The sequence below is a fragment of the Camelus dromedarius genome, chromosome 17 (genome assembly GCF_036321535.1).
Source record: "Camelus dromedarius isolate mCamDro1 chromosome 17, mCamDro1.pat, whole genome shotgun sequence".
NCBI lineage: Eukaryota > Metazoa > Chordata > Mammalia > Artiodactyla > Camelidae > Camelus > Camelus dromedarius.
This window is the reverse complement of record NC_087452.1, coordinates 27,546,401-27,573,864: the sequence shown is the minus strand read 5'-3', so window position 1 is coordinate 27,573,864 and position 27,464 is coordinate 27,546,401. Positions and strand designations below refer to the sequence as shown.

Genomic DNA, 27,464 nt, shown 5'->3' with positions numbered 1-27,464 from the left:
GGTTAGGCTTCAAGTTCTAGATAAATGTCCAAAGGCCAATCCATAAAAGAAAAAAACTGATAAACTAGGCTTCATCAAAATAAAGTACTTTTGCATTTCAAAAGACACCATTAAGAAAGCAAAAAAAGAGAAGTCAAATACTGTGAGAAAATATCTGCAAATCATGTCTGAAAACAAACTTGTGTCGAAAATAAAGACCTCTTATAACTGAATAATAAGACAAATAACCTAATTTAAAAATGGGCAAAAGTTTTAAATCAACATTTCATTAAAGAAGATACATAAATGACTAAAAAGCAGATGAAAAGAAGCTCAACATCATTAGTCACTAAGGAAAAGTAAATTAAAACCACCATTTCAAACCCACTGGGATGGCTATATTTAAAAAACAGGCAATATCAAATGTTGGCAAAGATGTGAAGAAATAGGAACCTTCATACACTGCTTGTAAGAATGTAAAATAGTGGGCCACTTTGGAAAGCAGTCTGGCAGTTTCTTAAAAAGTTAAACAGACTTATCAATTCATGCTACTTATCAATGATCTTAGCAAAAGTTCCTCTACTTACATTCCCAACAGAGAGCCTTTTCTCATTGGGAAAAGACAATAAACAGTAGCCTACTATATCATAATTAATCAAACAGTTTAGATTAATAGGACAAAACCAAGAAAGTAATTGTCAAGATTAAATTAAGATTTAAAAAAAACCCACCTTTTTGTACCTTCTCATAGTGATTTATCATTAAGACAGGATACTAATGAAATGACAGGGGACCATGACATTTAAAGAGTGCCATGAGTCAGACACTATGTTTAATCCTCCCAGTGGACAAAGAATTCAAGGCTTAAAGAGGATGTTCTGCCTAAGATTACACAGATGTGACTACCAAGCTAAGGCCTTTTGCTCTTTCCTCTATTTCATAAGACTTCTAAGGATTTCAGTGTAATATTGAGTCTAATATTTGTAAATAATATAAAATGTTATTCTCTGAATCTAATATGTCTATGTAGATTTATTCCAGAAGGGAACTCTTATAAAATAATCATATTTTAAAGTAATGTTTTAAATATAATAGCTGTGTATACCAAAATAAAAGTCTTTAAAAGTAACACATCATAAAGTTATTAAAAAATATTCTGGATAGCTCACATCTCAACTATTTCCATAGGAAATTCAGGAATGTTCTCTGAGGAAATGTCAGCGGTACAGTTAAATTGTCATCTAGATTAACAAAATCGCCAAGTTCAGAATTCATTTACTCATTTAATAAATACTGATTAAACAGCTACCATGAGCAAGGTATTATCCGTCTTTTTTTAAGGAAAGCATAACTTTTTGACCACTTCCTTAATCAATACCAGTGCCACAGAAATGCATAATACTTCTTTGAGTCCTAGCTGAGAATTTTGGGTCAAAATGAGTAATTTTAACTTTCTGTAAGGTTTTACTCAAGCAAGGGTGGAAAATTCAGTTTAACTGGGCTTATACATACACAAAAAGTAGCTCAAATTTTTGAGGTTTTATTTTGTTATAATTAATTCAGTGTTTGCAACACTGTAGGTGCATTTTTTGGTAGGAGGACATGATGGATTACACATACAAGAACCTGTGTAGTTGGAAGTTATGCTCTTCTCCAAAGGCTTTTTTATTCAAGCTGCCTCAAAGAAGATTGCCATCAACATAATTAAAAAATAACCAAGAGATGAAAACAAAGGGGAAAAAATAAACCTGCTCATACACATTACACACTAAAACCAGAACACCAAGTTTATACTTTACCTGCAGGTTTAAGGTCTCCTATTCGAATAATGTGTGGCCAGTGCTGAAGTGTTTTCGCAAAAAAAGGGTTGGTTACTCCTAATATGACTGAGGGCCTACATAAAAACAAAACAAAACAAAAGTGAGAAAAAAAAATGAATGTTTCATCAGGTTACAATTTCTTCTGAGTGGACAATAGATAAGCTTTTCCTTTACTCTGTAAACTACGTATCAACTACATGCCAGGCACCATGTTTAGCACTGGGCATATAAAGATGAAAAGACACGGTCTTCTAAAAGCACACAGGAAAAAAGGTATACATACCCAATTATGAAGCCAGAAATTAGAGGACAGTGAAGGTGGTATAAAATGTACAATAATTACAAAACCAAAACTATGTCTACCAGGGGACTAAGGATAGCCTCACCAAAGAGATGACATTTGCACAAAAACATGAAAGATGAATAGGAGCGTTCTGCCAAGTGGGTAAGGGAAGAAAAGGTGATGCAGGAGAATGAACAGTACGTGCAAAGTAATGAAGTGAGCTCACAGTCTGTTTGTAAAACTACATACAGTTCAGCATTCCTAAAGCACAAAGCAGGAAGAAGGAAGACTCAGAAATGAAAGTAGATGGGAAGATGCTGGCCAGATCATTAAGTACTAACTTAACATGCTAAGAAATTTAGATATTATCTTGTAGGCAAACAGAAACTACTAGAGAACCAAGTGGAGGAATGCCATATCAATAAAAATGTACTTAGAAAGATCACTCTGGGGGAAATTTCGAAGGTGCTCTACAAAAAGGGTAAGGCGTTTGGGGAAAAGCAACAGCAGAAATGAGAAAGAATAGAGACAGTAAGACTAGGAAGAGAGCTTTTGAAAGAAGGTAACAAATGTTATGAGAGATATTTTAGGATGTTGAATTCACAAAATTTGGTAAAAATTCATGTGGGGCATATTAAGAAGGAGAAATTTATGACAATTTAGGTTTTTGGTAACTAAGTGAAAAGAAGTACCATTGATGAAAATAGGAAGAAGCATGGAACTAGTGCAAAAAAGGGGACAAAAAGAATTCAGTTTGAACATGCTAAGTTTTGGGTGACATTAAGATGTCCAAGTGGTAATATGGTAAAATAAACAAACAAACAACAACAAAAACCTGGATATATAGGTCTAGACCTTGCACAGATCTGAGCTAGGAAGATAAATTTCAGTCATCAGTATATAGGTGTTAACAGAGGTTGGGGGTACAGATAAGATTGTACAGAAGGAACTATCAGTCTGAAATCAGAACCCAGAACACAATACTGAAAAACACCCACACTTCAAGGGTTGGCAGAGGAAGAGAAGTCTGCACGGGAGACTAAGATGCACCACCAGACAGCCAGGTAAGAGGGTATCAAGGCTTAAAATGTTTTCAAGGTCAACAGATTAAATGTTGCAAGAAAGAGAAGGCAGGAAAAATATGGAAATAATGTGCCCACTGGGTCACGCAGTGAGAAGGGTCTTGATGACTTTGGCAAGAACAACTTCAGTGGAGATGAAGAAATCAACCTGTTATAAACTGGAAAGCAACTAGAAAACCAACAAGTGGAGAAGGTAAATGGAAACTTTTGTTGTTATTCTAGAAACTTAGCTATGAAAAGAAGGTGAGTGATAGAGCAGGAGCTAAAGGGGAAAGGTAACATTTTTCCCCCTTTTTACTGACTGGGAAGAATTTTTATATGTTTATATGCTGATTCAATGAAGAGAGAAGGAAAAAGAAGTTATGCAGCAAGAAGAGATGCTGTAAGATGTCCTGAAGTAAAGAAAGAAGACAGACCAGAAAGTACAGTCAGACAGCTTTAATGACAATACAGTTTCCACTAATAAATAAAATCATCCAAAGAAAATAAGATACTGACTCTTGAAATGTTAAGTTATTACCAGCAGCTCCTCAATATTTCCTTTATAAAATCAATCTGCCAATAAGTTCAAAATTTAAACTTTTAAATTATTACCAAAAATAATTATACATAAGTTGATTATAAAGGTAATACTTGGTCAATGAATGTCATTTTGTTTACTCACGGGGCTTGAGTACGGGTGGTATATTCTTTGAATTCACTATCATGAATAGTGAAATAAGGTCGGAAGTCACTGAAGTACTTTAATGGAGAAATACAGCTGTGGAGCAAGAAGAACATGTAAAACAAAGGACAGAAATTAAAGGCTCTGCTCAATAATTACAAAATATCTATACAGAGTTTACCCCAATGGGATCATTTATCTATTTCAATACATGGTAAACTCATTTCAGGAAACCAGAAAGACAAATGGAAATACGTAATGAGGAATGGCTCACTAAAAAAACACTGGACTCGAGGCAGAAGATGGGGTGAAATTCTGGCTCTATTATTCAGTAACTATATATGCCTTTTACTAGCCACTGACCATTCACGAAACTGGTACTTATCAAGTGCCAACTTAAGTGTATGTGAATGAAAGTGCATACTGCTCAGAAAAACAAAAACACTGTTCCAGCCCTCATGGAGCCTGAACTGATTTTCTCATCAATAAATGGTGCTGTAACGATGCAAACATCACAGGTGGAAAACTGCCGCAACTGTCACCACCAGGAACCAAACACACTCACTTAACAAGTGCCAATACAGTCTCTGAGGACTCCGACGGTGACGGTGCCATGACCACGAGGGGCTCACCCAGCAGCACCAGCTCCCAAAGCATCTGACTGTGGAGAAAGACGGGGCAGAAGCACCTGAAAGTTTTACACAGTAGAAGCAGTTACTTATCCAGCCTTGTTCTTTTAAGTTCTTATGTAATCATTCTAAAAACTTCACATTGATATACATTCTTCCAGCTATGATGTATACCTTGATCTATACACAAATTCTTTTAAATTGTGGTGATACATATACATCTATTCTTATTCACATAAAAATACACAGCAATTTTACTCATTCTCATTTTTACAAAATTAAATGCAATATACTGACACAGAATGGCTAACACATAATAAAAGCATATAAGATAATTATTAAATTATTTTACCATATAGTTGATCTATTTGATAGAATATTGCTTTGCTACTTCTAAATTTCAAATGTTTCAAAGGAAATAAGAAAAATTAATTTTCCAAAGGATGTTTACTGGATGTACTTAATTTCAAAGCCAATGCTTTTTAATACTAAAGAATGATGAGAACAAATCACAAGGGGGAGTTCTAATGCCAAACAACAGAATTCTAGGCAGATCCTTTCCCTGAAGAAATGCTGCATGTTACTGTAAGTAGCTCTGCAATTAGGCAGGAGCCTATAGGACAAAACCCTGGTACATTACATAGCCTAAGTTACATTTGGTAATTTTTACTTATTTAGTAATTTTCCCCTAGTACAGTCACAATTAGAGAAAAAAAACTACTTATCTATTTATAAAAATCATAACCAATCTACCCAGTTGCAAACATACACACATAAGAAAGAGGAAGGAGGGAAGGGGAAGGGAAGGAAAAAATACAAGTAACTTTTAAGTATAAAAATATGAAACAAATTTGTGAGATGGAAATTAGAGAAAGTTAATTTTAACTGTTAAAAGGCAAGAAGACAAATGTGAGGGAAGGGCAAAAAAACAAAAACAATAAACAGTTCAAGGATAATGCAAAGGAGCTCTTCCTCCTTCCTTCCTAAACAATTCAGTCCTACAGCCCAACACAATGCAGGGTAGGCATCTCTGCCAGGAGGGAAAGATTTTGGCCCAGAGAGGGTGTCAGGGCTTGTGTGAAATAAGGTATAAATCCATATGCAGGGCGTGGCTTGTTGTTGGGGCTGTTGGAACCCAAATGTAGTGAGAAAGCTGTGTATGTGTGAAGATGATCGGATTTGGGGTGACAAGAGCCCAGGAAGCTTGAGGGGCACTGAGGGGCAGCAGGTACTGAGGGTCAGAGTCACATCGGGTTAAGGAGGTTGTCCATGGTAGGATGTGGGTATATGCATGGAGGAGTGGCCTGCAGTGAGGTGTAGGAGCACAAGTAGGGAAAGGAGGGCAGCCACATGGGGGCTGGCCAGGCATCAAGAGTCAGAGCACAACAGGGTGAAGATGGCATCCACATGGAAAGGTGGCCTAATGCGGGATATAGAAGCCTGAGTGGGATAGTAGGTAACCATGTGGGGTCAATCAGGCATGGAGCAGAGCCTGAGCAGGGTAAGGAGGGCATCCATGAAGAAGAGCATTGCCATTTTTATTTCATTTATTTCTGAAGTATATTTAAATAAAGCACAAAGCTCATGACATTTCACCTCAAAATAATTTAAAATGCATCTCTAAAACATAAGTGCACTTTCTTACATCATCACAATACCATTCTTACACCCAAACAAAAAATAATTTGTTTTTACCATGTAATATCCAATCCATATCCAAATTTCCCTAGTAGTCAAAGCAAATGACATGTAGTCAGGGATGAACCATTGATTTATAAAACATTTTTTCCCCATTTCATATAAGAACATTCATTTTCTAAAGAAATTAACAGTATCACAAAGCAAAAGAGAAAAGGCAGTTAACAAAATTTTCTATTCTTTACCTGAAAAGATCCACCTCATGAACAGTAGGTAAAATAACAGATATAAGTGTGTCTCCCTAAGAGATAAAAAAGAAAAAATAAATAGATAAAATGTCACTAGAATTTACAGAAATTGATTTCTAAAATGTACCTATCTATCTCATGATCAATAAGCCATGTTGCTCTATTTATCTTTTAAGATTCTCTTCCTCCAGGAGCAGCCACAAAGAGAATGGGTCTTACCAGTCTCCCCTAACAAAGCAGAAGGTCAAGGATAACACAGATTCCACAGATAAAGCATTAATCCAGTAGTCAGATGTTAAGAGTAATTCTCAACTGTATGAAATACCACCATAATACTATATATATGTAACAGGCAAAATTAGTTTTCCTATTGCTCTCCATTTTTATTTAGTTCAAAGAAGAAAGGGAGTGCAAATACACCAGTTAAATCATTTCAAATGAAAAATTCATCCCCACCCACGAACAACTGTAGCTTTGGGAAAATGAAAGGCAATCGTAACTACAGAATCCTTTTGACTAAGCTTCCTAAAAACAGGGATCTGCTGACCATTATTCTAAGATAAGAGGTTTTGTTAGAATTAAACCTCGCTGAAAAAGATAGTTTTCTCCTTGCCCTCATAATTACAGTATAAATTCTGAGTTCTCCAGTGCCTACTAGAGAAAGAATAAAGAAAAACAAAAGTCTGAGAAACAGAAGGACATTTATTATCAATTCATTAAAAATTATTTAATGGGATATTTCAGTAATATTCAGAAATATAAACCCAAGAAACACTGCATTTGCTAGTTTAAAATTTCTGTTAAAGACAATATATATGCTGGATTATTCTACCACAGTGCCACACTACCTGCTGAGTTAACTGCACTATTTGAGTTGTCCCAGGCTTGTCATGACATGTGGGAATCCGCACCTGAAAGAGAAGAAATTAACTCTGGCTACAAAAGAATGCCCTTTCTATAACCGGTGAGTCCTGCGACAATGAGGGATCGAGGCACTCTATCCTGACGCTAAAAGAGTTAGCAATGCCTAAAAAGCCATAAAAACAAAAATACTTATCTGAGATTAAAAACTAAAGTCATCCTTATTTATTTTATTTTTTAAATTTATATTTATTTTTAATGTAATTTTTTTTTTTTAATTTTGGAGGGAAGTAATTAGGTTTATTTATTTATTTTAATGGAAGTACCGGGGATTGAACCCAGGACATTGTGCATGCTAGGCATGCACCCTACCCCTGAGCTATACCCTCCCTGCTAAGTCATATTTATTTTTAATCACAGCACAAAGTAAATGAACCAAGATCTCCATACTCCCATACACAAAGAAATCACTAACCCACTGAGAAGCAAATGTGCTGAAAAACAGAAAAAGGACATCCGCTACATACCGCTTCTTGTTTATTATTCCAATCTTTGCTTCATTAATATACACACACCCAAACACACCCTGTTAAGCTTGCCAAACTATGGGATAAATCTCACAGGGGACCATGAGAACTCTCAACCCTGAGCTACTTCTGATAATTTCCAGGGAAAAAACAGAACACAGATCCTACAGAAATGAGCAAATCTAAAGAGAGAACATTGCCAAAAATAAGTCCAACTTGAAAATGAATTGCAAAAGCACTTAGAGCACATTCATACAAAGCCCGAGAGCAAAATGCTAATTCATTATATATTAAAAAAAAACTTAACAGAGAACAATACCCTGGGATGGACATGTTGGTCTGAAATTACACATTAAAAAGATCATTTAAGACTAAGAACCAATGGCTTTCCTAATTTCTTTTAAATTTTACTAACTCATATTCGATTCTAAGAGTGTTCTGCAATACCATCCATCTCTGGAGGGCCATACAGGTACACAATTCTAGGAGGTGGCATTCACATTCACATGTATTATATAAGAACGACACCATCATGCAAACTCTACAGGATGAAAATGGGACCAGTGACCCTTGGAGTTGTGTGACTAATGGTTCTGTACAATATGATGAATTGTGGTTTCTTTATAACTCATCACATCAGTGACAAACAGTGAAAGCAATACAGGGTTGAAGATTATTAGGAAGTTAAAAAGCAAAACTCATGGGTTGGGGAGGGTATAGCTCAGTGGTAGAATGTGTGCTTGGCATGCATAAGGTCCTAGGTTCATTCCCCAGAACTTCCATTAAAAAAAATAGATAGATAAATAAATAAATAAATAAAACTAATTACACCTCCCCATCAAAAAAATTTAAAACCAAACAAACAAACAAACTCATGTGTGAACTTCCCAGAGTTCTTTACAAAAGGAGACAAATGAAATATAAGCTATTACCTTCATTACTACCCCCATAATAGGCAGGTGTAATGTTTTCCCTGGCACTGGGGCAGGCCATCGATCAACATCATTACAAGCTGAAAAATACAGTAAAATATTTCTTTGTATAAGTGGAAATAATAAAATATTTAAAATGGAACACTAAAAATAATAATTCTGCTTTTGCTTTCTATAGAGAAGAAAAAAATACACTGGAGACACAACATTGTAAAATGATTATAAATCAATAAAAAATGTTTAAAAAAAACACATGAATAAATTTTAAAATAAAAAAAAATACACTGGAAAGGATGAAAGATAAAAAGTACAATTATTTAAAATAACATTTTACCAGATACACACACATGTTCTAGGATATAAACTGGTTAACACATTTTTTTGAAAACAACAAAATAATAGGTTTAAAGGGAGCTTTCCTATTCATTTATTATCACTGAAGTTAGCTACAAAAGCACACCACCTGGCAGAGGTCTTCTGTCTGGATCAGGTGACATAAGGATTTCTGTTTAATAGTACCCTGAGTATCAAAACTGGCAACTCAATATTTGTTTATTATTATCCTAAAAAATAGGCACCATCTATGTTGCAAAAGGAGATAATAAAAGATAGTCTTTGATGACTAATAGGTGAAGATGCCAGAAGATGTAGTAGTTCTACATCTTACACCTACCACATAGCCCTTAAAATTCTTTTTTTTTTAATGTTCTTTTTTATTTGTCATTTAAAAACAAACTTGGAAGAAGCAAAATCCAAAACTCGCTCTTTGCCTCTTGCAACGTAAGCCTTTAAAATTCTTAATTTTTTTTTTTACTCATTTCCAATAAAAATTTTAAAACTGCTTCATAAAGGTACCTGACTCACACAATGTTTAACTTACCTGCTTCCAGATAGGGTTCATTCTTTTCAAAATACTCTGGTGCTATCTGTTTGAGCACAGTGTGAAAAAAATGAATATAAGGTAGTTTGCTGATCAAAACCAAAGACTGGAGGGAAAAAAGAAATAATGTTTAAAATTTCCTTATGATTATAATTTGTTTGCCATTTCTTATATAATCAATTACTAACAAGCCAAATTCAGCAAAAAGGATGGATTTTAAAACAAAAAGGCTCTTACAGTGGATGGTTAAAAGGAACATAAAACTACCAGTGCAGAATACAAAAAAGGTTAACCTTATTACTATATTTTAAGAGCATAAACACATTATCACAGATTTGCCTGCTCTCCAGGAAAAAGAATTTCCTTTAAACAGACTAATGTCATGGATAATTTCCAAAGCCTAGCTACTATTATTGTCAGCAAAGCAATATTAGGAATTAGCCAGATGAATTCTTCCTAATAAGGAAAGTACACATTGTGATGCTTTTTCAAACTAAGATCTATGACTGTTACATTTCAGAGTTCAATGATCATAGCCACTTTCTCAGAAACTGTGACTTTACAGCTTGTGATCACTTCAGATACAGATTATGCTGTTTCTTTTAAAAATCTATTTTTCTTGAAAACTACTTTTTACCTTTCCACCAAGCATCAATTAGTGGTGAGGGCATGTCCTGGTTACAAAAGGTAACCTATTAGCTGGGATTAAACTGGAACTAACACACACACACACACACACACACACACACAAATATATTTAGAAACAGAAAGATTGTACATTTAGAGTGGGAACAGTAATGACTAAGACGTTGACCAAGTATATTTACTGGCTCTTCAAAAAAAGACACTGTAGGCTTTAAATAGTTGTGACTATATTACAATCTATTCTTTCCCTTACTCTAAAATATGAAAATTAAGCAAATTCTTCTGAGTTTTAACAGTTTCATAACAATAACTGTAACTTACTGTCAGGAATCTAGCACAGAGAAAGGAAAGGCAAAATTCAACAGGAGTTAAAAATCTAAGGGCAGATGTCTCTAATCTAAAAAAAAAAATTTTTTTATCTTTAAACATACTAGAATTTATATATCAAAGACTTTAAAGCCTGTTCATTCTAACAATTTCTATTCTTCTAACCACAATGTAAAAATATTTGTATTAGTGCATATGAAAATTACCTTCTGAAAGTAGCCTCTTTTTAGAGTTTTATCTCGAACTTGTCGGAAATACACATATCCATAAAAATAAGCAGGATCCTTCTATGAAAGAAGGGACAAATTAAAAATATATATATATATATAGCCATCCTTTATTAACAGCAGGTTCCTTTATAAACCCAAACTGAGATATGAGGAATATGTGAAGAGCTAATTATTGTTTTCCACCAATGGAAACAATATTGACAAAATTACCAGATTAAAAAACTGCCAACTTGCCCAAAGATGAAATAATCATAACTAAACTACTAAGGTCAGATTTTAGCCCCTATAACTTACTCTGTTTATGTTCTTTATTCATATCTGTGCTAGTTAATGGAATTTAGGAAACAATCAAATTCTATTTTGAGTTAGAGTCAGTCTTGAAATGAGATATCCTAATACAAAATTTCCAGAGAGAAAACAAAAGGAATTAAATGCCAAACTGAATCTTACATGGGCAGTTATATTTTTACCCAATAATAATGAAACACTGGAATGTTTATCAACATACACTTTGAAAGCTAATTACATTCCAAAAAACTTAAAAATTTTTATATCCTAGAGGAATAAGCTCTGATCCAGTTCCTTATTTCATTGTTACTCTTTAAACAAATAGTTATTGGCCACCTGCTTTAAACAAGTCATTGTGTTAGAGAAAATACAAAGATACAGTTCCTTAAGGAGATCACAACCTAAGAAGGATAAGAAAAGTACAAAAATGACTATCATGTAAAAGAAGGGCAGGTACCATGAAAAAAGCACGAAGTGTTACAAAGAGATCAAGGGGGAAGAGATTACCTCTGTCTATGGGGATCAGTAAAGAGTTCCTGGAGGCAGCTGTTTTTGAATTGGGCATTGAAGGATGGATATGATTTAAACAAAGACAAAGACATTTCAGGTTTAGAGATCCAAGAGTTTGAGCAAAATCACACAAAGAAAGAAGAATACAAGCTACCTCAAGAAAAAGTATATAGTTCAGCTTAGTTCAAATATGGCACATGTACAGAAAGGAGATTAAGCTGGAAATTAGAGAGGTGTAAAGGCTCTATTTTGGAGGGCCTAAGAAGTGAGAACAAGGAAACAGTACTATCATCAGTTCTTTATTCATTAAGCAACAGGTAATCATTTTATATTTTATTTATTGTATGTAATAGATATATACACTTTAGCTGGGAACACTGTGTAAGATATATTACCCTGAAAAAGATAGGAGATGGATGTCTTTGGGCAAATTTCTTATCCTCAATAGCCCTCAATTCCTTCATTTGCAAAAGGAACTCTCTCAGAACACTAAAAGGAGGATTAGTAAGATAATACATGCTTACTGATACAATGTATGCGTATTGCTAAGAACATAAAAAGCTCTGATAAATTGTAACTATCATTATCAACAGTTGAAAGAATATGTTAATAGTGATAGCTAAAGGCCATGGAAAGGAGGGGATGGCTAAAGAGACATTTCAAAGGTATATCTTTGCTAACTGGGAGAGGGTCCTGACATTACTGGAACCAGGAAGGTCAGCTATAAATGCTTATTTTAGGCAAGAGATGTCAAGTTCTTCTTGGATGTACTAATAGGACATTGAGATGGAAATGTTCTTCATGCTGATGGAGATGTAAGTGTGAAGTACCAAACAGAAACCTACACTCTGGAATCATCTGAATTATTAACATTGTTTTAAATAAACATAACTATAAACCAAAGCTCATTTAAAAATCAAAAAGAGACAACTATAATTCTATCATAAAGTAGGTAGGAATTACCACAGGGAATCTTCAACTCTGGATGATATTTACTCATATACTATCACCCCACCTCCACATCTAAACAAAGAGTTATTAACAAGTGAGAAAATTACCTCAACATTCTAATTTCACAATTCACATTGGTATTATAATATATTTTTAAGAAAAGCAACTTTATAAAGTCTCTTTCATTCACATACTAAATCCTTATAAATTAGACTCGGGAAATCTAGCAGTATAATACAGTAAGTAATAAGACAAAAGTACTATAATTATGAATACTACAAGAGGTAACTGAGTAACTGAGTTCTAAAGTTTCCTCTCACGTGGACATTCTCCTTTTACTACTTTTCAAACCTTTAAGTAAACTGGTAAATCTTTGTCAAATTGATCCAGGAGACAATGCAGTGACACCCTCCTCCCAGAAGACTGTCGAAATCTAAAACAAAACTGGGTATCTCCAAGACAACCTAATGAAAACAAAGATAAAAGAAATTAAGAATAGCACAGTATAACACTGATTTATCCAGTTTCATCAAATGTTAAAGCTGAAGGGGTCTTATAAATCATTTAAACCCATTGTATCACGTTTTAGAGAAGAAAAAGGAGATCCTGAGAGTTCAAGTGACTTGCTCAAAGCCATCTTTGTTGGCTGGAGGCCAAGCCATTAGTAAAACATGCATCTTAACTCCTATGTCCCTTTACTATTTTTCCTATTGCATTTTCTCTATATAATTAAAATTTTTTTGAAAACTGTATATAACGTTCATTCACAAACATAATAATGAGCAAAAGAAGCAAAATACAAAAGAACACAAATTGCTCAAATCCATTTATATTTATATATATATACACACACACACATTTTTTTTTAAAGCAGGCAAACAGTAGTGTTTAGGAATGCATGGTTGGGTGATAAACCACAAAGAAAAGCAAGAAACATTACTATAAGAATCAGGATAGTAGTTACCTTTGGTGAGACAGAGGGAAATAGTGTTTAGGAGGGGACATGAGGCAGATTTTGAGGTATTGGCAAAGTTCTATTTCTTGACCTTGTATGTGTTTTATATTTTATAATGAGAATTTTAAAACAAACAAACAAACAAACAATATAGCAAACTCTTTAAAAAAATAATCATTTTATCAAATCTCTTAAAACATTACCCAAACTTCCAGGCAATAATTACAAAAACTTCTTAATACTCTAAAAAGTAAAAGACACATGAAGTAGCTTATCACTCAAATTCTTCCCAGTTACTATATTTAGAATAAGATTACATAAAATATGAAATGTGCTCAAGATTTTATTACTTATTACTACACACAGAAGTATTTTTTTTTAGCACATGAAGTTCTCAAGAAAGGAAGCAGAAACTTGATAAAGTTTTTTAAAAAGCAACTCAGTATGTACACCTAAATGCAAATATAGAAACTAATATTTCTTTGGTGGAGAAGGGAAGAAACAAAGCAGACTGGAAAGTGAGTCAATTCAATTTCTTTACTTTTTATAGCAGATAGTTCAAAATAAGGAAAATACAAGAGACCTGAGAGAATGGAAAATACTCCTAGCTTTTAGTTCAGGAAATTTATATAGAGATGTTCAGTTTTTCTCTTTAGAAGGCATTTAAAAGGAAGGGAGAGAGGAAGGGAGGAAGGGAGGGAGGAAGGGAGGGAAGGATGAAGGAAAGAAGGAAGGAAGGAAGGAAGGAAAGAAGGAAGGAATCCACTGAAAAGTACACACTAATTTCTATGAGACACTTAGTAACAAATAGCAGAAAAATGCAAACGATTTTAAGGAAGAGATGTTTAGCCTCTGGAAAATGTAAGGAATGCTGAGCTTTGGAAAGAAAATAATGACGCTCTCACAGCCTTAAATCCCTACCCACCAGGCTCCATTCCCATAATACCAACTCCTTATCTGGGTAAACCTTTGTTCTCCATCCTGACCTCACCATTATTGGGACAGGAAAAGAGGCATTATCGATTGGCAAGCAGGTTATTCACATTAGCCTTGCAGAAGACAATACCTAGGAAGGACAAGGCAATCCTGACACCCTACAATCTCATCAAAAATAAATCTACATTGGTAGTATGACCATTCAGTTTGCCTATTTAACAAGACAGTGAATCTCTACTTAAGCAATATAATGACTACATAAGAAAGAAGGTAAAATGACTGGGACATGAGGGCAGAGTTATTTTCTGAGGAAAAAGGAGCCACACTCAATAGGATGTAGTCACAGGTCTGTCAGTAATCAGCCTCCAAGAAGTCATGTAAACTAAGGTTCTCAATTTCCTTGTCAAAAAAAGTAAGGGGTATTGTGAGATAATCTCTAAAGTCACTTCCAGCAGTCATATTCAATAATTCTAAAATAAAACTCCACAACTGACCTACCATTGTACTGAATTCCAAGTACCTTACCCAATATATTCACCAAGAAAACTAAAGATCTATAAAGATCAAAAAAGATCTGAAAGTTATGCTATATGCACTATAGCTATCTGATTGTTAACACTAACATGGGGAAAAGTTCTAATGGAAATGATTTTTTTTCTTGATATAAGTCAAAGAATAAAGATGAATTTACACAAATTTTAAGGTTAAATGACGGTTCTCCAAGGAAAATACACCTTAACATGGGTTCTTGATTAAGAGCAACATAAATGCTTCCTTTAAAAGTAGCAGTTACTAAGAAAACAGCAAGTTTGCTCAGCAAATCCCTGCAGCTTGAGGGAAAGTTCCAGTTTAATTAACCTAACATAATCTTCACTAGCCTAGAAAACAGAACTAATAATCGCACTCTTTAAACCAAGAAAATTCCTGTAACCTTCCCCCACCATCCTTTTCCAAACAACTAAGTTTTTTACAACAGAAGTCAAACAGAATCATAGGTCAAAATTATTTTCATTATTTTCTCTGCCTCAGAAGTGATTTTCCTCCCCCTTTCAATGTATGATCTGAGCACCAATTTCACTGAGTGCTTACTCTGTGGAAGGCACTGTCCTAATACTGTAGATATATTAACTCATTTGGTCTTCATGCTTCTCAGGTAGGTCTCATTATTATTCCTGTTTATGAGGAGGAAACCAAGGCACAGAAAGGTTATGTAATCATCCAAAGAAATCAATCTGCTAAGTAACAAGAACAAGAAGTTAGACCCAAGAAGTCTGCCTCTGGGGCTGGTGCTCTTAACCATTACATCATAATGGCTCTTTCAAGTCAAAATGGACTTCAAAGACACCACTTCTACTTATACGAAATATCCAGAATAGGTAAATCCACAGAGACAGAAAGTAGACAGGTGGCTGCCCAGGGATAGGGGTGCTGGCTGGGGTGAGGGTAGAGGTAAGTAGGAGAAATACAGAGTATGAAGTTTCTTTTTGGGTGATGAAAATTTTCTAAAACTGATTGAGGTGATAGTTGCACAACTGTGAATATAATAAAAAAATCACTGAATTGTACACTTTACATGGGTAAATTGTATCTCAATAAAACTTTTTTTTTTTTTTTAATGCTACTTCACTGCCAATTGGAGCAGATCAAAGCTTCTCTACTTTACTCAAAAAACAAAGGTCCTTCTGAAAAGCACCCAACTGAAGAGTTGCTGAACTCACTGGTTTCTGGGCCAATCCTGCCAGTCACAGCTCCTCCTATGTGACTGTCCTGTGGTATGCCACAAAGAGCTCTCCTCTCATTTTAAAATTATTAAGGGTACAGATGATTTTATCTTTTATATCTGCCAACCAAACCAAGACTGCAAAGCTATAGATAAACAGAAGACACCGTCCTATATCAAAAATATTACTTGAGATTTGAGGAAAAAAGCTTAAATATTTTTCCTAAAGGGAGCAGGCAACTTGAAACAGTATTTTTATATTAGCACAAAACAGCAATAGAGCAGATCAGAAAAAGACTAAGATAAAACATGAGACTTTAATAACTGGCCCCATCCCTCGGCCTTCAGCTCTATGTAGTCATCTTCTCTGTGATTAGAGTTGGAATTGATGAAAAGCAGGATTTTAAACCAGAGCTTCTCTACGTGTAGGCTATAGACTGATATGAGTCCACAAATTCCTGTTATGATCCATGATGAAATAAATACCCAAAGTGAGGATAAACATTTAGAAACTTACAGCAATCTGACACTGTCATGACAAATTTGGACTTTAATTTTTTATTTCTTTGGTATTTTTCCCTTTCATGTTTCTAATAATTCATGCATACATACTATATTTTATAAAAGCATTGTCCCACAACAGATTGGAAATTTTTAAAAAATCCAAATAACCCTTCAACACAGATAAGTATGAGAAATACTGCTTTCACCACTGGGAAGGGTAAAGTACATGATGATGTCCCAACTGTTTTCAGAGAAGAAATCTGCTGAGACAGATATTGTCTGCACATCTAATCCTTCCAGAACAAGGACTAATCTTTCCCTCAGATTCATCATTACTTAAAAGTCTCTCTATTAATGCTGAGTTTTTAATCTGGCCAAGTTTAGAATATAGAGATTACAATCCTTGGGTAACCATCACAGCCTAAGTCTCAGGAACACATATATCCAGATGATATTAATGGTAAGGAATAAGAAAAAAAAACCTGACAAATATTTATCAGAGAGAAAATATACTTTAAACTTAGTCTCCTAAAGATAAAAGCCATTCAAATGGAACAAGAAACTGAAACCTAAAAACAAACTAAATAAAACTTTTTTTTCCCCTAAAGTCATGGTATCTAAGGTGTGTGTGGGTAGAGGGTGGAGGAGGTGGAGGGCTGGCAAACCCTTTCACTGGGAATCCCAAAAGTATTCTTCTTTATCTGTATAGTTTACCATAGAGTCTAAGTGCTGTTTTAATTTTTTTAAGTGTGCACCATGGAAACAAAAGCTAGATTATGATTCTTTCCTAAAGACTGCTGTACTGTGCTTTCTATAACAATAATGCAATCTTGGGAAAAAACTAAATACATTTCAAAGTTGGCCGAGTACTAGTTCCAACTTCCATTCAATAAACACATAAGTGAGACAAACTACTTAGATAATTACAACTGAGAACAGTGATCTCAAATATATAAATAATGCATAGTCTCTTGCTGTCTAGATGAACACTCATCTGTGAGGATGGCTAGGTGTCTATTCTAAGATCATTTGTTGATTTTACTTCTAAATACCAACCATACTTCAAAATAAAATGACCCATACTTCATTTGATGTGCAGTTTATAAAAAAGGCATTACAAAACATGTGTAGGTCACTCAAATGCCTGAAATACTGAAAAAATTCTGGTTTACAAAGTTTACACTTGAGTTTAACTTTCAATAAGAAAATGACTGATACAGAGACTAACTATAAACTAGAAATAAAAAAGACTATCCAAACACCACATAATTAACTTCTTGGTCTTGATGCTCATGTAGGGAGATGAAAAAGAGAAAGAGCCATGAAAACCAGGCAAGATCTGAAAGAGAAGTGTATGCAGCATAATCCACTGGGACTCCAATCACATAAAGTCAGTTCATCCTGTAATCCACACAACTCAGCTTACCCTGAGCCACGGAAGTCCAGTCCAAGACTCAAACTACATTCAGAACTACAAGTATGGACTTTGTAAGGAAAATGTAATCTGAAGTGAGAGGAGATTCTATAAGACCTCTCTATCATTATTTAATCAACAGGCAAAACATACTACAAGAATCCAATAATTTCAGGTCAAAACAAAAGGCTTCCTGGGATCTCTCAAAGAAGTCTTTTTTTTTTTTTCAACCAAGAAATCACTTTTTTTTTTTAAAAAAAAAAAACATATTTCATGAAAGCTGAGTTCCAAATGTATAGGAAAAAACTCTGGAAGCATTTATAAGGAAAAGAGAAAATGCTTTTAAAAACTAAAATGTTAAGTCTTCCCAAATCAGAGTAACTATAGTAAATTAACAGGATATTAGAAGTAACCACAAAAGGAAAGGGAACTGGAATGCCTTGCTTCACAGGATTCTGTGTGTGGTCTAAGAAGTTGAATGTTCTGGTCACGATAAGCCTGAAAAACTATTTTGAGAGTGAAACACAAGAGGTGATCTGAAAGATTTCAATAATTAGGACCACACAAAGGGAGAGTTTAAAAGAGAACAGTCAAACCAAGCTTAATTATAGTAGCAAACATTTATAAAGTATATTCTATAGCCAAGCACTATTCCAAATACTTTATATACACTAACATAAACTACTGGAAATACTTGATGGCCATGCTTTATAACCATATTCGCCCTGTTGTGTTTTTTTTTTTCCCCCTGCTTTTACAGAGTTCTTGGCAAGCTCCCAAATCCTGAACTGAAAGAAAACTGTTTTACTATAAATCCTCAAACACACCAATGTCACTGATTTTCAATCTCTTTATGACTTCAACAGTGTATTGCTCCACGATGTTTTACCTCATTACAACGTAACATTTAAAAAGTTGAACCAACTAAAAATAAGACATTACTAGGCATCATAAAACTAAGAATCAAAATCACTGCCCTGTTAGGCTGAAATTCAGTTTGCATTCTACTATGTTATTTCAATCAATGTTCAAATATGAAGAATATAATCAGTATTCTTATTACAAAATTCAACAGAAACACCACATGAAAAATAGTTACCTGAATTTGAATCTGGAAAAGACAAATAGCAAATATTGGTTTTCTGAAAAAGAAAACAAAAACTATATATGCTGACACATACACATCAATAAAAACAAACAAATACAGCAGTAAACTATACAGAGCAGTATTTTTACTTACTTCTTTATCAGTAAGTTTGGAATGCTGAGGATAAATTACCTAGAAGAAAAAGAGTTAGATTCGGTTACACAAATATATTGAATATATATTATAAACATTCATAGGTACTTTTGAAATAGTAATTGGCTATGATCAAATCATTTAAAGAAACAGTTCACAAATTTTAATTTAATGAAATATGGGAGAAGCTGTGAGAATTGAATAGGATTTATATTATGCAAAAAAAAAATTTTTTTTGAGTCAAAGTCATCTCTGAAAATTGTGAAATCTTGAGTTATCAAGAATAATTTACCAACTGAATTGCTACTAATTCAGTTTATTGAGTCTTTTCTTTGGAAGTCTAAGTCTAAAGAATATTTGATCAGCTGGTAGCAACTTGAAGAAATAATGATTTTAAATTGATTCCAAGAAGTAATACAAATCACTAACTACTTATTAAAAGAAAGATGAAAAGCAAAAAAAAAGTTTAACTATCTACAGTTCAAGAAATCTCAAGGGCCACCTTCCCCACCACAAAGCCTATCCTAATTCCCTTCAATTCCTTCAAATAATCTCAGCATTTTCCTCGACAGGTTGGTTTAGTGCCTGCAGTGACCACAGCCACCTTCTGAGGAAAACTGCCCCATAGCACCTACAGAGGAAATAAGACTAGGCCAGCACAGCTCCTGTCAGAACCAGCACCAGCAAACACCAGAACCAAGGGCACCCACCCTACAGGCCTACTGCCTAGATGTGGCTGGGAGTGCAAATTCTGCCCCAAAGAATACCAGTGCTCAAGTGGACAAGTCTAGATTCTCTCAGGAATGTGAAGAAGAGATGAGATTAGGAGCAGGAGATTAGATAGTGGCCGATAATAAAAAGGAGAGAAAAAACGACACAAAGCAGCTAAATTACATTAATACTGGGTTGCTAACGTGGAGATCCATGACTTCCCACTTCTGAAAGAATCCATGCATTCTTCCACTCCCTAGAGCTGCCCAAGAGCCTGAAAATCTTCCATTTCCTGAAATAACATATAGTAATATCATATTATAAACTGCATTAAAGTGGTTTCATATATTTATTTCATTTATTTAGTTCTCACAATAACAGATAAGGCTAGCAGTGCTATCCCTAATTTACATATAAGAAAACTAAGGAAAGAAAAAAGATGGAGAAAACTAATATTTACTGAGCATCTTCTGGAGTTTTTAATTTTCACAACAACTCTATTGTTCTCATCTTTACAGAAGAGTGTACAAGTTCACAGTAGTTAATGCTCCCAAAATTTATTTACCTAGGAAGTGAAAGAGCTAGGACTTTGATTTAGGTCTATCTGGTTCCAAAGTATACAAGCCACCATTCCTCACTCCACCCTTACTAGCAATCATTAACCTGTAATCGCAGCCCTCTTTCCCAGGATGTGGCATATAATTCTTTTCAACTCAGGGACATGGGGAGGGTCAACAGAGTTGGTATGTTACATGAACACCACCCACCATTCCTGGAATAGAGAAAGACAATAAAGTCAATATTCTCTCCACTTACTCTGCTTTGTATCCCATGTTCAGACCAACCTGACCTAACTTCTGACTCCACAATTTATGAAGGCATAAACCTGGTCTGTTTTGTTCACCACTCTGTCTTTAGCCCAAGAACAGTTTCTGGTACATAGTAGTAAGAAAATAATTTCTTCAATCAGTGGATATACCCTCAAATTAGTTGAACAACTCAATATTTAATAATTCTTCAAGTGTATGCAATCTTCCTTGCTTCATCTTGAGACCATTTTACCTTGTTACCTTTAAAGCAGAGATGGCAAACTTATAAGCTATTTAACCATATTTTATGAAAATTCCATTACATCTAAGTTACCCTGGAGTTTGCTGGCCTAAAACACATTGGCAAGTTTAGTGGCCTATAATAGCTTAATCTTAGACTCTAAAGCCAGTTTTATGTGAATGTCCTTCAGATTTTTATTTTCTCAAGTTAAAATATCAACTCAAAAGCAAATATACAAAGTTTCATTTTCTGTTATATAAACACATCATAGTGGTTCCTTTGGACTTTGGCTTCCTAAGGTTTAAAATACTAGCATGACAATATAGGAAAAAATATCAGTATATTTTACCCATATAGATGAGTACCTTAAATATATATATAACATGTGCATGTGTATATATGGGGGTGTGCGTGTATATTTAAGGGGTTTAAATATGCTACACATGTTTAAGTAAGCTAAAAGAACTTAAAAACTATATAACCTATCAAGTCTACCTTTTAGAAACTCACTGAACTAGGCTGTCAAACATGAATAGCAGAATTTCATTTTAATGTACTGTTAGAACTGCTCAGTGTTCTATTTTGGAATAGATATGATATTCAAAAAGAAATAATGCGCATTTATATGCTACAGCTACTGAAATGGTCATACTGTACTTAAGATCAGAAAAATCAGAAAAATTCATACTTAATTTTAAAACTTCAACTAAGCTCCCTATTCAAAAAAAAAGAAGAAAGAAAAGTTAACCATTGCCAAGTATTTCAAACTGCACAAATTGCCAGTTACTAGAATTATTATCTATGTACATTCTTTACCCTGTTATAAGTTTGGGCAATCACTGTTAGTTTTGTTTGGTCAGTTAGCTCCTGATACCTATACAGGAATTAATCAACTGTGGATTGGCTCTAGTACCTGGAGACGCCTCTCGCTTGAGGTTTCCTCTCTCCATAGCTCAAGTCCAGGCATCTCTGTCCCCCAGGCCACTGGCATTCCTGGGAGGCATCAAAGGGGGACAGAGAGTATCAACTAATGTCACTCTGGTTCTGTTACCTATGTTAAGATCTCCCATATTACAAACAAATAGGGGAGAGGGGGCCAGATAATATGCCAAGAGAAAACTAAGTTTTATTTGAAATAATTATTAAGGCCTAAAAATGATGACACAGCATAAATATTTCCCATCATGATATGATGGGGAAAAAATGTGCCTCAGAAAAATACTAACATATATACTGGAAAATAGTATTACAAAATGTTTTAAATGGGGCTCTTCTCTTCAAAGGTGTGTCTCTCTGCCACTTTCTTGCCCTTGCATAACCTCACATTGTCACTTTAGTGTGAAAATAATCACAGTCCCAGGAGGAGGAAAATTAGGAATATGAACTAATTTACTGCTGGTATCACCTGAAGAAGGGGAAAATGCATGCTTGCCATGCACCCTGGCTGCGTGTGCCTACCTGGTGCCATGTAATTTGATGTCTGTCCCCACGCACGACCCTGCCTAGTGAACCAGGCTTGACAGAGACTACATTTCCTCAGAAAACACCTGCCCTGATCACCTACATAAACATTAACTCACATACAAACAACATCATATCCTTAAAGGGAGGGTGAATTCTAAACACAAAGAGAATTAAGCCTTCAGTGACTAGACAATAATGTATACTGCAAACTGAACATGGAAATTGTTTACAGGCAAAAAACAAATATACATTTTCAACCGATAATATCTCCTGTAATTTTTTTCCATTGGCTGAAAAGTATTTTAGGATATACTAAATACAATATAATATCTCTTTCAAAAGGTTTTTTAATATGAAAATTAAAACAATGACACTCCAGTAGCAATAAGTACACCTAACACCCAGATGTTGATTGCTAAACACCATTCTTCAATAAAAATAATCAGGGCTCCTTGGAGAGGTGGCTGTTTACAGGGTTGGGGTAGGAAAAATATAAGATGAGGCTGGACCATCTTGGGACACCATAAAGAAAGGAAGTGCTAAAAAAAAAAAAAAAAAGAAAAGAAAAAAGGTAAGCGCATGTCTAAAGGACACAGGAATACTCAAAACTGGAACAATGTGATCAACAAAATAAACAACAATAATGCTAGATTATAATCCAAAGAATGAAATGAGTATTTGTGAGTCCATACTGATACAGACAGATAGATAGATAGATAGATAGACAGATAGACAGATAGATAGATAGAAAGAAGAGAAGGGGCAATTTTTCTTTACATAAGAATTCCAGCTAATAAATGTAGAAGAATAAGGAAAACAAAATCACTACTAGAATACCAGAGTAATAATAAATTCTGTAGGAAAGATCCACTTTTGGATGCTGAAATTAGCAAGCAAAGTTTCAGAAACAAGATACTTCATAGTCTGAGTATCTCCAACAAAGTAAATATTTACCATTAAAAGAGAAAAAGAGTAAATTTACACAGATAAACCTGGCAGCAATCATATTAACCAAGTGATCAAAATTAAAATTGCCAATAATATTATCATGTATCAAGAAGAGCACATCTTGTCTGGAGTAGTCTTCCCAATAATGCATAAACTCAGACTAATCATAAGAACACAACAGAAAAACTCAAACTGAGAGATTATTTCAAAATATCTGACCAGTATTCTTCCGAAGTGTCATGGTCATGAAACATAAGAAAAGATTGAGGAACTTCCACAGACTGGAGAGGGCTATGGCAATATAACACCTGCCTGCACTGTAGGAATGTAAGTTAGATCCTGAAACAAAGGACATAAGTAGAAAAACTAGTGAAATTGAATAAATCCTGTTGTCTAGTAAATAGTATCATATCAATGTTATATTCTTACTTTTGATAATTGTACTATATTTGTATAAAATGTTAACTTTAGAGGAAACTGACTTACTTTTTTAACTCTATATAAGTCTAAAATTATCTCAGGATAAGGTTTTTAAAAAAGTAACACCTATACTTCATATCAAACAAAAAGAAATCCAAAGTGGATCAAAGACCCAAGTGTAAAAGCTAGAACTATAAAACTCTTGGAAGAAAACACAGGAATAAATCTTTATGACTGCAGTTTAGGCAATGGTTTCTTAGCAATTACCAAGCACAAGCAACTATAAATAAATTGAACTTCACCAAAATTTAAAACTTCTGTGCTTCAAAGAACACTACCAAGAAAGTGAAGACAAACCACAGAATAGAAAAATTTTTTTGCAAATCATATGTCTGATAAGGGTCTAGAGAACAAGATATATAAAGAACTCTTGTAATTCAACAATAAAAAGTCAATTAACCCAATTTTTAAATGAGAAAAGAACGTGATTAGACATTTCTCAAAAAAAGATACAAAAAAGACCAATAAGTACATGAAAAGACACCCAACATTAGTCATTAGAGAAATAATTAAATTGGGGAAATGCAAATAAAATCACAATAAGATACTACCTCATACCACTAGGACGGCTGTAATCAAAAAGACAGATGATGTGCTGGCAAGAATATGGAGAAATTAGAAACCTCATACATTACTGATGAAAACGTGAAAATATAGTCACACGGGAAATCCATTTAGTAGTTTCTCAAAAAATTAAACATAGAGTTTCCACATGACCCAGCAATTTCACTTTCAGGTATATATCCAAAGGTGAAAACATACATTCACACAGAAACCTATACATGAACATTCACAGAAGCATTACTCATCAAAGCCAAAAAGTGTAAACAATCCAAATTTCCATCAAATGATGAATGGATAAACACAATGTGATGTATCCACACAGTGATATAAAATTCAATCATAAAAAGGAATGAAGTACTGATACATACTACAACACAGATGAACCTTAAAAGCATTCTACTAAATGAAAAAAAGCCAAACACAGAAGGGCACATGCTGTATGATTCCATTCATGTGAGATATACAGAAAAGGATAATCCATAGAGACAAAGTAGATTAGTGGTTGCCAGGGACTGGAGGGGAAAGGGAAATGGGTCATGACTGAAAAGAGGATATAAGGGAAATTTGGGGGTAGTAATAATATTGTTTCTTGATCTCCATGGTTGTGACATGGTATATTCACTTTATGAAAATTCACCAAAAATATAGACTTAACGATTTGTGCACTTCCCTGTATGTATGTTACATTTCAATAAAAATGTTTAGATATTTTAAAAGGTGGAAAAATGACCTAAAATCCCAGTATCAGTATCCTCAAGTCCAGCCTGCTCAAGATCTAAGTTAAATTATGCTACTAGAAAACTTAATCAGTTTGAACATGGAGTGGACAGTAAACCATATCTCTCAAAAAAAAAAAAAAGAGTAAAGTTTAGACACAGTTTTCCATGTTTCACACCATTTATCATAGAAAATACAAAAACATAAAGTACTTGCGGAATGACTAACTGGACAGAAGAATGTCCCAGATTATCTCCAGATTGCAATTATATAATTTCACAACCGAATCAGAGATTAGTAACACCAAAGAAGCCTTTGTAGAATCTGGGAGCTGAAGAAGCTCAAGAGGTCACTGAGGTTTTAAATCTCAAATCACAGAACTATTTCAAACTACTATGAGGTGCTACTATCTCTCAAGGAAATTTATTAGCACCCTACAAATCCTCCTATTATAATATTCACTGTTTAATGGCCTACTTTCCATGCTAGATTGTAAACTCATTGAAGGAAGGGATGACCAAGGCTTTATCTCCAGAACATACTGTCTGGATATGGTAGTTGCCCAACAATTATTTGCTGAATAGATGCTTCAATGAGACAGTATAGCAACCTACAATTACATATAATACCTGTTTCAGTTCAAACAATCAACTTGCTGAAGATCAAACACTGAGGCCATAGGTCATGCAAAAAAGGGAAAGAAACAAAGAAAACCTGTCATAAAGTTGCCTTTTTCTTTCTTCAGAAAAAATAAACAGAAACTTTGTTAAGATAAAGAAAACTGTGGGGACTACTCCAGGCTCCACGCTGCTAGGGGATAAGGGGGAATAAATAGGCAGTGACTCAAATAAAACAAAAGTGGGAAAGAAAGGCAAGTCAGTTCTGCTAACTGCTCTTTGAAAAATGGTGCAAGAGTTTGCTTTCAACCAAGAACAGAGCTTTATCTTCAATGTGCTGAGAAGAGAAAAAAAAAATTGGGAGTGGGTGAGCAGTAATCAAATGATTATAAATTGTCCTGCTTTTTATAGATAATTTAACTGGACTGAAATTCTTTTCAGCAAAGAGGTAGAATACAAACTGTATGTACATACAAATAGACTATGTCATAGACTATCAGCGAAATGAAATCTAATAAACTTGATTTCCAGGAAATGCTTTAAATTTAAAACCTGTTTATACAGGTTTAGCTTGAATGATTCACATCTAAAGCTGTGCATTTTTAAAAATCAATTTAAGGCAAAATAATAGGAGTGAAGGAATAGCCAAAATAGTCCCACATTGATTACTGAATATGTGAGGACACTAATTATAAAAAGGGAATAACATATTGGGCATGCATCAAATGACAGACACTAAACATTTGCTTTACCTCGCTTAATACCTCAATAATACTCTCAGGGTATTATGTGCCCATTTTATAGTTGAGGAAAATGAGACTCAGAATTTAAGAAACTGGCCAAAAATCAGATAATCAGCAGATGTTCAAAACCCCAAAGCCTGTGTTCTTTTCACTAAACAGAAATTCTGTCCAGAAAGTTGTAAGGTCATAGCCTTCAAAAGGAGGAAAGCCACGAATGATTCCTCAATTCTTATAAAACTGGGGGCTACAGAGTTTCATGAGAAGACCTCAAATTATAGAAACGTCCCCTCCTATGATGTTCTAAAAGTTCTATGAGTTCACAGGTTTTAAAGGCCCTCAAAAAATCAGAACACCTCTAAGGATATGTGTACAGGTAGCAAATAACTCTGCACATTGCAGAAAAAAGAAAGGAAACTGCAAAGTATCCAAATTAAGGAAAATGAATAAATGAATCATGGTCCATTATATTCATGAAGAGTCTTTAATGATTTGGCAAATTGTTTATGAGAATGCTTATCAATAAAAGCAGACTCTTAACAGTAGACCTGTTGGGGAACTGCTGCCCAGCCTATGCTTTGGAAATGTCCCCTCCTTCCTTTGCAGGGGTGAACCTAAGTGGCCACTACTGTTATTGAAACACTGTTTCCTGATCACAGCTGACTGAACAAAAGTGAGCATCTGACCCATGTGAAACCATTCAGATACTCCAGTATTTGAATAAAGTTTATACCTGGTTCCAGAACACAAAAGCAGAGTTTGGCTGAAATCAGTACCACGGTGACCCAAAGTCAAGCAAAATGGGGGAGCAGAAACTAAGACCCTTACAGAGGAAACAAGCCTCAGCATGGAGAATGGAATAGACATGCAAAGAGAAGCAGAGACAAAAGACCACACAGCTCTACGGAGA

At 34.5% G+C, this 27,464-nt stretch overlaps 1 protein-coding gene across 3 annotated transcripts in view; it reads right to left on the bottom strand.

The window, feature by feature from the left end:
* Positions 1-27,464, bottom strand: part of DENND6A (DENN domain containing 6A) — a 45,331-nt gene that overhangs the window by 13,957 nt on the left and 3,910 nt on the right. Inside the window, exons 2-12 of one of the 3 annotated variants that reach the window (XM_031470588.2) lie at positions 19,264-19,302; positions 19,123-19,165; positions 12,846-12,958; positions 10,722-10,802; positions 9,544-9,649; positions 8,664-8,743; positions 7,192-7,254; positions 6,341-6,396; positions 4,394-4,516; positions 3,829-3,924; positions 1,779-1,873 (exon numbers count right to left, since the gene is read on the bottom strand). In XM_031470588.2, the coding sequence (XP_031326448.1) occupies positions 1,779-1,873; positions 3,829-3,924; positions 4,394-4,516; positions 6,341-6,396; positions 7,192-7,254; positions 8,664-8,743; positions 9,544-9,649; positions 10,722-10,802; positions 12,846-12,958; positions 19,123-19,165; positions 19,264-19,302 (895 nt within the window). The other 2 variants (XM_031470589.2, XM_031470591.2) reach the window with 2 other exon arrangements.